At 43.9% G+C, this 13,067-nt stretch overlaps 1 protein-coding gene across 1 annotated transcript; it reads right to left on the reverse strand.

Moving 5' to 3' along the window:
- Positions 1-741: 741 nt before the first annotated feature.
- entpd3 (ectonucleoside triphosphate diphosphohydrolase 3) lies at positions 742-10,624 on the reverse strand. The gene is made up of 9 exons (XM_056286965.1): positions 10,508-10,624; positions 9,694-9,811; positions 9,227-9,386; positions 6,965-7,124; positions 5,463-5,690; positions 4,726-4,989; positions 4,100-4,210; positions 2,738-2,875; positions 742-930 (listed from the first exon to the last, which is right to left on the reverse strand). The coding sequence occupies exons 1-9, from the start codon at positions 10,622-10,624 to the stop codon at positions 742-744; spliced, it is 1,485 nt and encodes a 494-aa protein (XP_056142940.1).
- Between the last annotated feature and the right edge of the window lie 2,443 nt (positions 10,625-13,067).

The following is a 13,067-nucleotide window of genomic DNA, read 5'->3' on the forward strand; positions in this document are numbered from 1 at the left end:
GGTTAGGGATAGGGTTAGCCAATCAGAGGCAGAGTGGGAGCGGGTCTTATCAGAATGCCGATGGGGAAAAATAACACTGACGTACAGAGGGGCGCCGTTGGCTGCTGCTGATGTGGAAGTCTGTTGAGTCCGACATCGCGACAGCATTAAATAAACTGGACGGTATATTTTCTCTAAAAGAATGACAAACAACTGCACTAAAAGCTTTTTGATAAGAAAGATGTGTTTTCCGTACTTCCAACAGGATTTGGTAAAAGTTTAAGTGCTACGCCACAAGTTTCATTGCTCTGACTGGTTGTAGGTCTACCCAACTGCGTCCAGAGGTATTTTGGTCTGTGCCCGCTGATAACGCCCCTTGGAAATCCCAAATGAACTGAGAGGAGCCAGACTAATTAGCATTTGTGAATTCATCTGGTACCCAGGCTAGGTTTTACCTCTTTGTTTCAAAAACCAACCCCCTCTCCCTCTTGTGGAGCCAAGTAACGTGTGCAAATGGTCTGACATCATAAGCAAAGCCATGGCTCAGGGTCAAAGATAAATAACAGCGGCATATAAAAAATAATGGGACATACTAATGACTATTATGTGGCAGGATCTGGACACAGGCTACAGGAGCACCACCCAACATGATACAGAACTACAGCTGCACCCAACGCATAAAATGGCTGTCCATTCGCTTGGTGAATTAGTTACCCTCCTTGAAAGAATCCATTTAAAATAACTGTCTGGGCTCAGATGGTCTCAGTAGCAAGTGCGGATGAGGATGATGAAGAGGGAGACGACAGTTACTATGGTTAGGGCTGAGAAGAGGAAGATGAGGCCTACAAAGACGGGGTTGGACATGGGTAGAACTTCTTTAGCCTCGGAAGGGATCATATTGGACATGCTCAGCATGTAGCCCAAACTCCACCCGATACTGGTGTTCTTCACCTGGAAAGGAGAGGATGGTTCATGGTTAGAATAACACTGGTCCACACAATTTTTCTTGCATGGGGTTTTTTAACAGATTCTAGCTAACTTTTGGGTGCTGAATCCAAATCTGGCATTAGTTTTTGCCTATCACATCAGGTTTTTGAACTATGAAAAATCATTATTTTTGAGAAAACAGCAATTTTACACTCGAAGTTAAAAAAACACTGTTGCATTAGAAGATCAATAGATGCAAAAATTATTACAATGAATAAATAAACACTCAGCCTAGCATGAAATTACTTAGGAAATGAATAGGGGTCATTTTTATCCCCACCAAGATTGCCAGACTAGATGGTCAACTTTTATAAAATCCTGAATAAGGAGCATACAGATAGCACAAAAACTTGATGTGATAGAGCTCAGATTTGGATTCAGCAGCCCAAAATTAGCCAAAAACAGTTTCCAAAGTCCATGCAAGAAAAAAAACTATATTCTTGTAGACCAGTGTAATCAAACTGTATTTTGTTTGTGGACCATTTTTTGTTTATTGTTTGTTTAATGTGGTTTGGCATAAAGCCGTGTGTTCTTCGTTTGGTCTTGGATTTCCTTTAATTGTGCAGGATTTAAATCAATTCATATTATGCAGGAGCATTTGTCCTCAGATTTGACATGATGGACATTTTACCCCAAATGTTGATACCCCTTTCATTGTGGCATTGGTGCATGCCATTCTTTGGCAGTCCATCGAAATGATGATGACTGTGATGCAGTTTAAGCTTGGCGAGCACGCCTGTGGACCATCAGGCCCGCATTAAAGCGACAATATCATCCACATTTGTCACAGACGAATGTTGTTGATTTGGTCTGTTATGTCTTGCATGGTAGGCCTTATCATAGGCGTCTTGTCTCTTTTGTTCTTTTTTGTGCCATTCACAGTATGAGATAATCTAGGCTGTTCGTGTTCAGAAAAGTCAGGAATTTCAACTACTGAACACAGCTTAGTGAAGTTAGAGCACGAAAAGCCTGGGGCCAAATGGCTCACAACCATCTGGCTTATTTGATTTGCAACCTCCTCTTACTCTATGTTATCAATTGTCTCACTCTCAAACCACCCCAACATAGCGCATGCATCACAGTAACTCACTTGTTGACAGATTTGGAAATTATGAAGATGGTCAGCTATAGAGGAAAGCTCTTATTTTAGAGTGATTACATATAAAAGGCCCATCACAATCTGTGTGGTATGGAAATAGTGAATGTGATGAGTGACTTTTGAAGAGCAGCTATCGTGCTGCTTGACTCATGTATGTAGCAGACTGGGAATCTCCTTCAGCTGAGGGAGTTCCTTTGTGAAGAACATTCCATATCCCCGGGGTGTTGAGGAGGAAGAAAAAGTCGGCCTTTCATTCCTCTCTCTACTTATTTTTTGTCAGGATTGATGGTGAATGTCAGACATCTTTTGCTACTGGGGACCACAGGGTGGTCACGACCGATAAAAGGAGATGGCTTGTCAAGTGTTAAACACTTTGCTTTGAAGCTTTGGAATAAGATGCTGTATGAAAGTTTTGAACAGCAGACATGTTGAAGTAATGATAGCTTGACACATGGCAACTATTGAGCCATCGCTTAGCAAGTTCCTGTACAACATGTTTTGAGTAGACACCCCATGCGTGCAAAGTTTTGAAAACAGCAAATGCAGCCAGTAAAGGCAAGATTATTCCAATTATTCCAAGTCCAACTTACTCCTAAACTAATTTTTTGGTCATTTTTGCATATTTGATATAAAACAGGACAAGCATGGCACCTTTTCCTTTTTGGAAGTTACCTCTTTTTGGAAGTCAATGTTTTTCCAGGTCTCTCTGTCAAACTTATATCCCTCTGTCAGCAGGGTGTACACATAGTGAGCTGAGTAGCAATAGGTTTTGAGGAATCGGTCAGAGATCCAATGCTTTTCTGCTTTCAGCTGAAAAACACAGCAGCAAAGATCAGAGTTTAGCATTAGCATGTAGCCTTAGAAAACACCTGTAAATTTTAAGATGGGACGCCTTTCCCAGTTTGCACCCCTTGAGATTTACACTGAATACATTTTTTTTTTGTGTTTGTGTGCTTTTTTTCTCCTCTTTTTCTCCCCAATTGGACCCGGCCAATTACCCCACTCTGCCGATCTGGGGAGGGCTGCAGACTACCACATGCTTCCTCTGATACATGTGGTGTCGCCAGCTGCTTCTTTTCACCTGACAGTGAGGAGTTTCACCAGGGGAACGTAGCACGTTGGAGGATCATGATATTCCCCTCCCCCCTGGACAGGCACCCTGACCGACCAGAGGAGGCACTAGTGCAGCAACCAGGACACATACCCACATCCAGCTTCCCACCCACAGACATGGCCAATTGTGTCTGTAGGAACGCCCGATCAAGCCGGAGGTAACACAGGGATTCGAACCGGCGATCCCCGTGCTGGTAGGCAACAGAATAGACCACTACGCTACCTGGACGCCCCAACGCTCAGCGTGCAAGATAATGGCTAAAAAATGGCTGCAGGTAGAGGCTGTGACACAAAGGAAAATAACCACCAAAAAATTATGTTATAATGACTGAGATTACAAGGTGCTTTGCTGGCAACAATAGCAATACATTTAGAAAAATGTAATAGCGTTAATATTTTTTTCAACTATTGCTCAAATTAATTTGTATAAAAATTTCAGCCATGTATACCTGAACATAATGGCATGCTGGATCGGTAAATGGATTTTGTCAAATAAGCTAGCAATGCGATAAATCCCCAATACCAATTTACAGCTTTTTTAAACTGTTGTTACTGCCTATCTAGAAGGCCATTTCTATCGTTTGCCTGTTTTGAACATTTGGAATTGATTTTGTGTGATCTGGAGACGGTCCATCTCTTCTGTCACGGACGATAAGGCTTTTTGTTTTCATTCTCATGATTGTCTCTCTGTGAATTGAATGGAAGGACATCAGTATACTTTCCTGTTGGTAGAGAGTTAGAAAACTCACAGCTGTCGAGTGTGTGTTTGTTCACTTTTTTTTTCTTTCTTTCTAAATTCCTCTTTCTGCTCCTTCCCTTGTATCCTCCCCCTCCCTTACCCCACTCCCTGCTCCTCATCCCCTCCCTCCTTTGTCATAGTACTTATTTCTTTTGTCTTGTGGTGCCATGTGAGGAACTTACCACTGTCCAGTGCGTGTGGCAGAATTTTCTGATTCCAGCTCTGAATGCATCACTATCTGAGGTGTCATTCAGCTGCAGAGCTCGTGCGGTGTAGAAGAACCCAGCATATGCCTGGTGGGAACAGATGAATGGTCATTTACAATTACCTAACATGCTTTACCGACCTGTGTGTGTGTGTGTGTGTGTGTGTGTGTGTGTGTGTGTGTGTGTGTGTGTTTTCTTGTTCAGCTGTAACTGTGAGGACCAATTTGAGTTTTTAACCAGAGTTTTTTATTTGTAAAATAGGACATTCTGGCTGGTCCTCACTTCTTCAATGGTCTTTATTTGGGATTAGAATTTGGGGTTTAGGTTTAAGGTTGGAATTAGGATTAGGTTAGGGTAAGGGTTAAGGTTAGGCATGTAGTTCTGATGAGGTTTGAGTGTTAGGGAATGAATGTAGTCATTGAGGGTCAAGTATAGAAAAACAAAAAGTGTGTGTGTGTGTGTGAGAGAGAGAGACACACACACAGACAGAGAGTGAAAGATACACACACACACACACACACACACACACACACACACACACACAGCCAGAGAGAGAGAGAGAAAGACGGGGGGGGGATACGTGTCATGTTACATATCATTACCATATAGTCCCCAGTGACCGGTGGCTGCTCAACCCCATTAAAGGAACACGTGGTCGCTGAGCAGGATTTGAAATCAAACAGTGAGTTGACAACTTCTTTGCATTTGTCCAAGTCCGGGGCTCCCACCATGGTAATGTCTTGGTTTGGGTCGTAGTTCCTGGGTTTCTCCGTGCACTCCGTGTCATAGATGGACGAGGCCTTGATGGTGAGGTTGAAACCTTCGGGGTAGCAGGGGCTGTCAACGTTGGTCAGATCAGGTGATAACTTTAATGTAAGGCGGAGGAGCAGGAGGAGGAAGAGGGGGAGAGGAAGAAGGATTTGGGGAGGGAGAGGGTGAAAGAGAATATAAATAGAGGGGGAGTGGAGGTAGAAGAGAAGAATTGCGGGCGTTTCCCATGTGCAGAGCTCGGAACAAAAAAACCATCACCAGATCAATACAAAACAGAAAATCTCATGCAGCACTTGTGAAAATGTGCACAAGCTCTCCAGTAGCGTCATAGTTTTACTCCATTTGAGAAGCGCTGAGCCATCTATAATTGCTAATAGCAGCAACTAACAGAAATAATGCATTTTTCCAAGACTAGCTATAGATGACAGCGACTGTCTTGAACAATAGTCTTAATACTATAATGCATCCTTGACTGGTTTCCCTTTGCCGGGTAACATCTCAGAGACAGCGGTGTTCACTGATTGCCCCCCCCCCCCACATACACACACTCAATGTAGAGGCTCTATACCTTTATTATTTTATCCAAAACCCGTTTCTCAATTTCATTCTTGCCATAGCAGAGGAAGCTGTGTGTGTAGACGTTGTATGGATAGCCATACAGTTGGACCTGCATGTAGTTTGACCCCCTGGTGTCCTCCTCCACCTCAAAGGCAATCTGGGTGGATGCTCCACCCAAGTCCATGGACCCCACAGTCTTTGCCCCATCGGGGCGGACAAAGGCGTTCCACACGTTCTTCTGCAAATGCCAAGACAGAAAATGTTTATTCAGGTAAAGCCTGTGACACATATGATAAGCTCCGTCTTCTCATGACTTATATGCAAATTCACTGGTGTAAAGCTTCTTTGAGACCCTGCAGCAAAAGAAAGAATGACAACTGTGGTAGTGGGGTGTGGTTTAGCATTGGCTGCAAATGGAGAGAGAGGGGTCATGGGTCACGAGGGAGCAGACAGGTGTGCAAGTCTAAAAACTTGCTCTTTATATTCTGCAGTAAAGCTGGGCCCTGGACTGAAACAGACACAAAAGAGAAATGGCCAGAGAAAACAGGAAACGAGACACGGGGAGAAAGGAGACAGAGACAAAGAAATACGGAGAGGAGACAGCAAGTCCACAGCGCTTCTGGGTACCGGTGTTACACCAAATTCTGTGACCCATCAAATTATGTTACCCTTCCACTAAAAGACTCTTTCAGACGAGAAATAGCACTTTAGATAAGGTTAAGTTTAGGCATAAAGTTCATTCATTCATTATCCAAACCGTTTATCCTTACTCAGGGTCACGGGGATGCTGGAGCCTATCCCTGCAGTCATTGGGCGGTAGGTGGAGAGACACCATGGACAGGCCGCCAGGCCATCACAGGGCAGGCATAAAGTTCAAGATGGTTAAATGTAGGTATTGGGTTGGAGACAGTTGATGTTAGATGTGGGTTTGGTGTGGTTAAGATTAGGATTAGCATCTTGGGGGATGGCTGAAATAGAACGTTTTAATGGCAGAGTCACATATTCTGATGGGGCACAGATTTTGGTGTAACACTGGCCTGTGCAGCATGCAGCTATCGAACTGTGTAAAGTAAATTCTGTAAATAAAAAGAAGCCCGTGTTCTGTCAGACCTGTGTCCGTCCTCCATCTGAACCCTTCCAAGGCACAAGTCTTAGCCACAATAACATTGTTTTTGTACGTTTTACGCAACAGCTGGAAAAGACAAAGTTCAAAACACTCAAACATTGGAATATGCTTGGGAAAAAGCTCAAATATGTTTAAAACAGCTTACATCAACCAAGTGCTGGACCAGCATTTGCTTGCTGCATGGCAGTCTGTTGCCATTCTGTACACCATCACACATTTCTTTATGTTGCAGCATTAATGTTTTTCATGTAATTTTCCCCAAACTGAGGAAGTTTCCTTTAGAGTAGTAGAAGTATACCTTAAGTGTTCTTCCAGCACCTAAAACTCAAAAAAGAGATGAAATACTGCAAATAGATTACAGTTCACCTGTGCACTGTTTTGCACACCTCCAGAAAGTTTCCCATGATGTAGTTGACGGTGACCCAGCCGTAGAGTCCCTCCTCTGCCCCGCTGATGATGGAGGCATTGTGGAACATGAAGGGCAGGGACTTGAGGTAGTCTCTGAGGCTCTCCAGGATCTCATTAGACCTCTGTTCATCCTTTTGTCTTGTCACAAACCACAAGAGAGATAAGAATTAGCGTCTGTAAAAAATGGGATGTAGAATCTCTGTCACCAATCTCCCCTCATATTTGTTAATGGCCTTCAGGCCGGTTGGCGATGGGAGCATCAGAAGCCTTTTGGCCATTCTGAAATCTATATTTGCAACTGAAAGAGGTCACACCATTGCCATTAAAGCAATTTTTTTTCTCTTTAGACTATTTTCCCCTTGCCCTGTGATGGCCTGGCGGCCTTTCCAGGGTGTCTCCCCGCCTGCTGCCCAATGACTGCTGGGATAGGTGCCAGCATCCCCGTGACCCTGAGAGCAGCATAAGCAGTTTGGATAATGGATGGATGGCTATTTCCCCTTGGGAGCTCAAGCTAGCAAAATAAGTGTTGTTTCATTGCTTTGATAATGATTTGTCAACATTAGCTATATGCCACATATTCTATATGTATACCTGCTGTAATGTTGTTTGTTAGCATGTCAATGTACTTGTTTGCAAAAGTAACTCTATTCAAAACCTTTTGCCTTTCATCAAAGCCATCGTTCACATCCTACCTAGCCTTATCCTCAGAATAAACCTGACGTCCCCATTTAGACTTTCCACTAACAAGGTTTCTTGTCCTGACTTCACCGCTGTGTGTGAGCACATACGGGGGTGCATATGCATTCAAACAAATCAATAATTCATAATCACTCACTATGGCGTAGTTATGTGTGTGCATCAAACAAAGGCCATATGCAGAGCATCACAAAACAGCACTTTGGATCATTTTCAAAAATTCCTGGTAAAATTTAAGTATGGTAAAGCACAGTAAATCAAATAAAAAAGAGCCAAACTGAAACAAATCTGACATAACCACAACAGATTGTTGCTAGTGTGATGATCTATTTCTGCTTTTGGTGTGGGAAGATGGCAGTGCAAATTCACTTTTGCAGCGGCCTCACCCAGTACCGGTGTTGGAAGATGGCGGCGCGTATTCATGTTTCCGGCGACCTCACCCAGTACCATCCATGCAGTGTCTTTGTCCACATCTGTGTCTAAGTTCGTCTTCGTTTGATGGCCGGGAAAGCTGGCGCTGGATCAGCTGGGAGAGCTTGGTCTGCTGCGTTCTGTGAGCCCAGGGACCATGGCCCTGCCTGGAGCTGTGCCCGAAGAGGTAACACCGAGGGCAGTCTGACAGGATGCGGAAGCGGGGCAGGCTAAGCTAACTGCTAGCCCATGCAGACCAGCAGTTCTGATAACGCCGAGGGCGGTCTGGTGGCGGCCTTGACTGTGTTTTTAGTGTCGTCATGTGGAGTGCAGGGAGGAGTGTCGAAGGTGTCTGGCTGAGAGAGCTAGCATTGGATCAGCTGAAGGAGCTTGGTCTGCTGCGTCCTGTGGGCCCAGGGACCATGGCCCTGACCGAAGCTACGCCCAAAGAGGAAACACTGAGGGCGGTCTGACAGGATGCAGAAGCGGGACAGGCTAAGCTAACTGCTAGCCTATGCAGCCCAGCAGTTCCAACAGTCATCCTGGCTGGCGTTCGTTCTCCTGGACAGTGATTTTTTTTAACATTTTTTAGTTTAGATATGGGTTAGTCTGGATATATGTGTTCTTATAGTTTTTGGATAATTTTTTTTGTCTATGTGTTGCACTACTGTGGGCTGGGGGAGATGATGTTTCATTTCATTTCATATGTGCAAGTGCATGAAATGAAATAACAAATAAAGTGTTTCTGGTTTTGATATTTTCATATTGTCGACATGCTGGTTGAAAAGCATAGTTTCAGACCAGCGACCTGCAGGACCAGACTAGCACTGATGTACAGCAGCTGCCAAAGCCAGGTTCACATTTAGCTTGGGAACAGGTTTTACTCAATCTTCTTTCAAACAATGGCTTTTATATGATGCTACTGGAATAATCCTCCATTATTTCAACATCACGGGAAATCATAAACAAGCTGAAACAGCAGTGTAGTGAGGCTATCCCCACCCTGCTGGGGAGCAGGATTTTAAAACTGATTGAATCACTTAAGATAGATCCTGTTGAGGTTTATCTCATGGCAGACAATTTCTATCAAAATATGTCTTATTAAAAATAAAAACAAGAAAAACTATTCCTACTGTAGCAGTCTCATGCCAGCGGTAGCACCGAGGAATAGAGGTGTGTTGCTGTGTTTTTCAGCAGGGATAGCTTTGGTGATGTTGTCCATGCAGCGCTTGAAAGCTTTCCATGATGCAGCATCCTTCTCAACGTCAACCTTCATCTCTGAGATACCATCACCTGTAGACACAAGGCCAAGGAGACACTACAATCGTGCTATTTTTGCAGTGAAAGAATGAAACTGAATGGTCATACAAACTGTGCTTTCAATACATTTGATTCAGTCAGCAAACTAAAAGTTTCAACAACAGTGTATTTTTACACACTGTATCTTAAAAGATGTTCAACTTCATTTGATTGCCCCATAAAGACTCACCTCCATTCTCACAATTATTCAGAAGCAGAGTGTTCAAATGTGCTCACAACCTGTACTGTATCCATTGAAATATTAGTTATCATTTAGTTATTTTAGAGAGGGAAAACTCACCACTGACTTTACAGTTCATCATCTCAGTCACTACTCCCGTTTCATTCTCCTTGTACCCTGGCCACTGATACAGATATATGTTGGAGCGAGACGACCCAGAGTCTATCACTATGCCATACTAAACAGCGAGGGAGAGGGAGAGAGAGAGAGAGTGAGAGAGAGAGCAAGTGAGAGAGAGAGCGAGCGAGAGAGAGAGAGCGAGAGAGAAATTAGCCATTCCACCACCTGGTGCTTGAAGACTGCCCCAGTGGGACTCCTGCATTTGTAAAAGCAGGGCTCTACAAATTGCCATCTATGGTGCGCCATCATCATTTCTTTTTACCATTTAAGTTTTCATTTTGGCCTGGCTGAGTGCATCCCTTACTGTGATCAGCAAAACGCATAAAAAGCCTCATAATGATACCGCAATTACTTCTTACAGAGGGCCAGTTGCAAGAAAATGGGCTCTCTGAATGTAGGACTAAATCAGGGGATGACTGGTGCACACATGGTCCTACCATGCAAGTCAAAGCTCCTTACCCTGACCCCACCATCCATCTCTGGATAATGTTTGGCTTAACATTCCCAGAGAGACAGGTGTGTGGGTGAATATGATGAGTGATTGTGTGATTGTGTGTGTGTGCGTGTGTGTGTGTCATGGAAAGTGTGAGCCTGTTTGAATGTGTATGTGTGTACATATGTAGGAGCGTGTGGGTGCAAGTATACCATATGTATGTGAGTATATTAATTTGTGTGTGTGTGTGTGTGTGTGTGTGTGTGTGTGTGTGTGTGTGTGTGTGTTTGTGTGTGTGTGTGTGCGTGCGTGCGTAGACACCTCTAGGCCAAATTCGTTAGACCTCCATTGGTCCTGGATGACAGCAACAGTGATGATGGCGGCGATACTGGCAAGAAAAAGAAGCCCAGCTGCCACTGCACGACACTTGGAGGCCATTGCACGTTTCGAAGTCATTTACTGTTGAAGAGGACAGACAAAGAGACAGAAGTCAACTGAGAAGAAAGGCCTGGCTTTAGTCAAAGCATCTTACTACTAAAGAATGAATGCACAAGGACGTTGTCCAGGGAAGTGAAGTCATATTTCCTGCAGCAGCAATGGGTAGTGCTGATTTGAAGAAAAGAAAAAAAAATATTGAGATGTGAGACAGTTTGGAGTGGAAAGGCCTGTCTCATTGGAGAAGCATAACCTTGTGTTCATGCGCCTGTGGGTTTAGTCTATTTTATACCACTTTAAAGGAAGAGTCAGGAGCCATTCAAACTGCTGACACTGGTTGGTGCTGATTATCTATAATGCTAGAGGTTTTTAGATTTGCCACACAGGCAGGCCAGATCTGACATCCAGAACGTCTGTAACTGTGTCAAGCTGCTCTAAGCAATGGACAAAGTTATAATCAGTACAGGCGGACCCAAACGCAGACATGGACAATGGGATTAAGTAACATGAACAGGGTTTATTGTACGAATAAAGGGGAATGAGAATGGCAGGCAGGGCAGAAAGTAGAGAAGCAATGGCGGATGGTAGAGTTGAACTGAGCAGGACAGACGGAAGAGGATGTGAACGTGGCTGGCAAGATTAGCGAGCAGGAGATGCAGGCAGGGGAACCAGAGAGTCGTGATCCTGGAAGCACAAGGGGACATGGGAAATACTGGTAAAGCAAACAACACGGGGAATAATCCTGAATATCCAGTTGCAGAGCGGCCGAGACTGAGAGGCTACCACTGTAGCAGAAACAATGATCTGGTGATGAGTGGATGGAGAAACAGAGTAGATACTGTTGAGTTGATGGGAGGCAGGTGTGCAGGCTGGGCACGTGAGGGGAAATGAGCCGCCAATCAGGAGGGAGACGGAGAGTGTCAGTGAAGGAAGCCACGCCCACACCACATACACACACACACACGCACACACACACACACACACACACACAGACAGAGACAGATAGGGGTAAAAAGGAGACACGGGGGGGGGGGGGGACACATGGAAACACAAGGGGAAAAAACTGGAGACATGGCCAGGTCTGTGACAGGAAAACTAAATGTCACAGAATTATAGAATGGATACCTGTCATCACACCTTGGCCTGATTCATAAACATTACATGGCCTGCAAGAAATGCTTGCATCTGAATCCTAAGGCCATTGAATAACAGTGCTGCAAACCATTTTGTCCACATGTCCTTTGAATGCTGCATGCATAAGCTTTGGGTCACAGAATAATGTTCCTCATATGCAACTACACAGCTCTTATACTGACATGCTTTTGTTATTGGTCTGCAACACGACAGACAGGTTATAGGTTTGCAATAAATGTGTGCACACGTACAAACTTCGTGATTTACGTCAAATAACTCAATAAATTCTCTCCTTCCTTTAAATACATATTCCCTCTCACTCTCCATAATCCACTTACCCTTTGATGTCATTATTTTTTCAAATACAATAAATTGATTTTGCAAGAGAATGTTGTATTGGATTTGCCATGCAGATAATGCTGTGTACCCTTGTGAGTATTTTCATGAATTATTGGTTATAAACAACTGCAGCCCTCTGTGATCTGTGATTACTGCCTTGCATGAGTGCACAAAAGATAAATGCAGCTATTACCAATCCCTGCCTTGTCATAAGTGCTATCATCAGACCCAAAACCGTCGATGTGCAAAAATCAGATGCTGATTCAGCACCAAGGAAAGAATCTTTGTGAAAGTGATATGTGACAGTGAGCTACTTAGCTGTATAACTGGGTGACAAGCCCCCCCCCCCCCGTTTGTGCATATGCTCTTCCAAAACTAAGTTTTGGACTCCATCACTGACAAACTGGGCTACCACCACCATGCATTGAGCCCAGCAACAATAAAGGAGGACACTGCTGCTTCAAACCTGTTAACCACATAGTATGAAGCCAAACCTGTCAGAGCTAATAGAAAGGGTGTGGGCAGAGATTGATGAGGTGTACCACATGCCAACAATCAGTTGTGATGTCTTGCACAGATGCTACTTTGATCTGCTTAAACACTCTACATGCGTGTGACGGTTACATTTTAATTTGTAACGGCAACCCTCAAACCCTTTTCATATTGCCTGTGTCCCACAGAGAAAAAACGTTCTAAGTGTTTAACTTGGGTTCCTTGGAGGTGCGGAGGCAATCCGTTTGATTTTAGATGGCCATACACGTATGTCAGTCTGGCTTGGCTTCAAGGTCATTAAACATTTTCTGCATGGAGAAGACCAGGTCCTCCATCACTTACAGTGGAAACAGTGATATTGGAAATGCCATGTTTCTACAGGATACCAAAAAAATTATTAAAGTAGTATGTCTACATTGATAGCTACCATCTGTCCAGAGAGTGGTTAGGAATGCTGTTTAGTACACTTTATACACTCAAA

This window comes from Lampris incognitus, chromosome 9 (assembly GCF_029633865.1).
Source record: "Lampris incognitus isolate fLamInc1 chromosome 9, fLamInc1.hap2, whole genome shotgun sequence".
Classification (NCBI taxonomy): Eukaryota; Metazoa; Chordata; class Actinopteri; order Lampriformes; family Lampridae; genus Lampris; species Lampris incognitus.

Bases quoted from the DNA above. Each gene is read 5' to 3' on its own strand.
- entpd3 (XM_056286965.1), bottom strand. From the start codon at position 10,624: ATGGCCTCCAAGTGTCGTGCAGTGGCAGCTGGGCTTCTTTTTCTTGCC. The intron at 9,387-9,693 runs GTGAGTTTTCCC...TTGTGTCTACAG, and splicing joins GATGAACTGTAAAGTCAGTG to GTGATGGTATCTCAGAGATG. The intron at 4,211-4,725 runs GTAATGATATGT...TGTTCCCACCAG, and splicing joins CGGTCACTGGGGACTATATG to GCATATGCTGGGTTCTTCTA.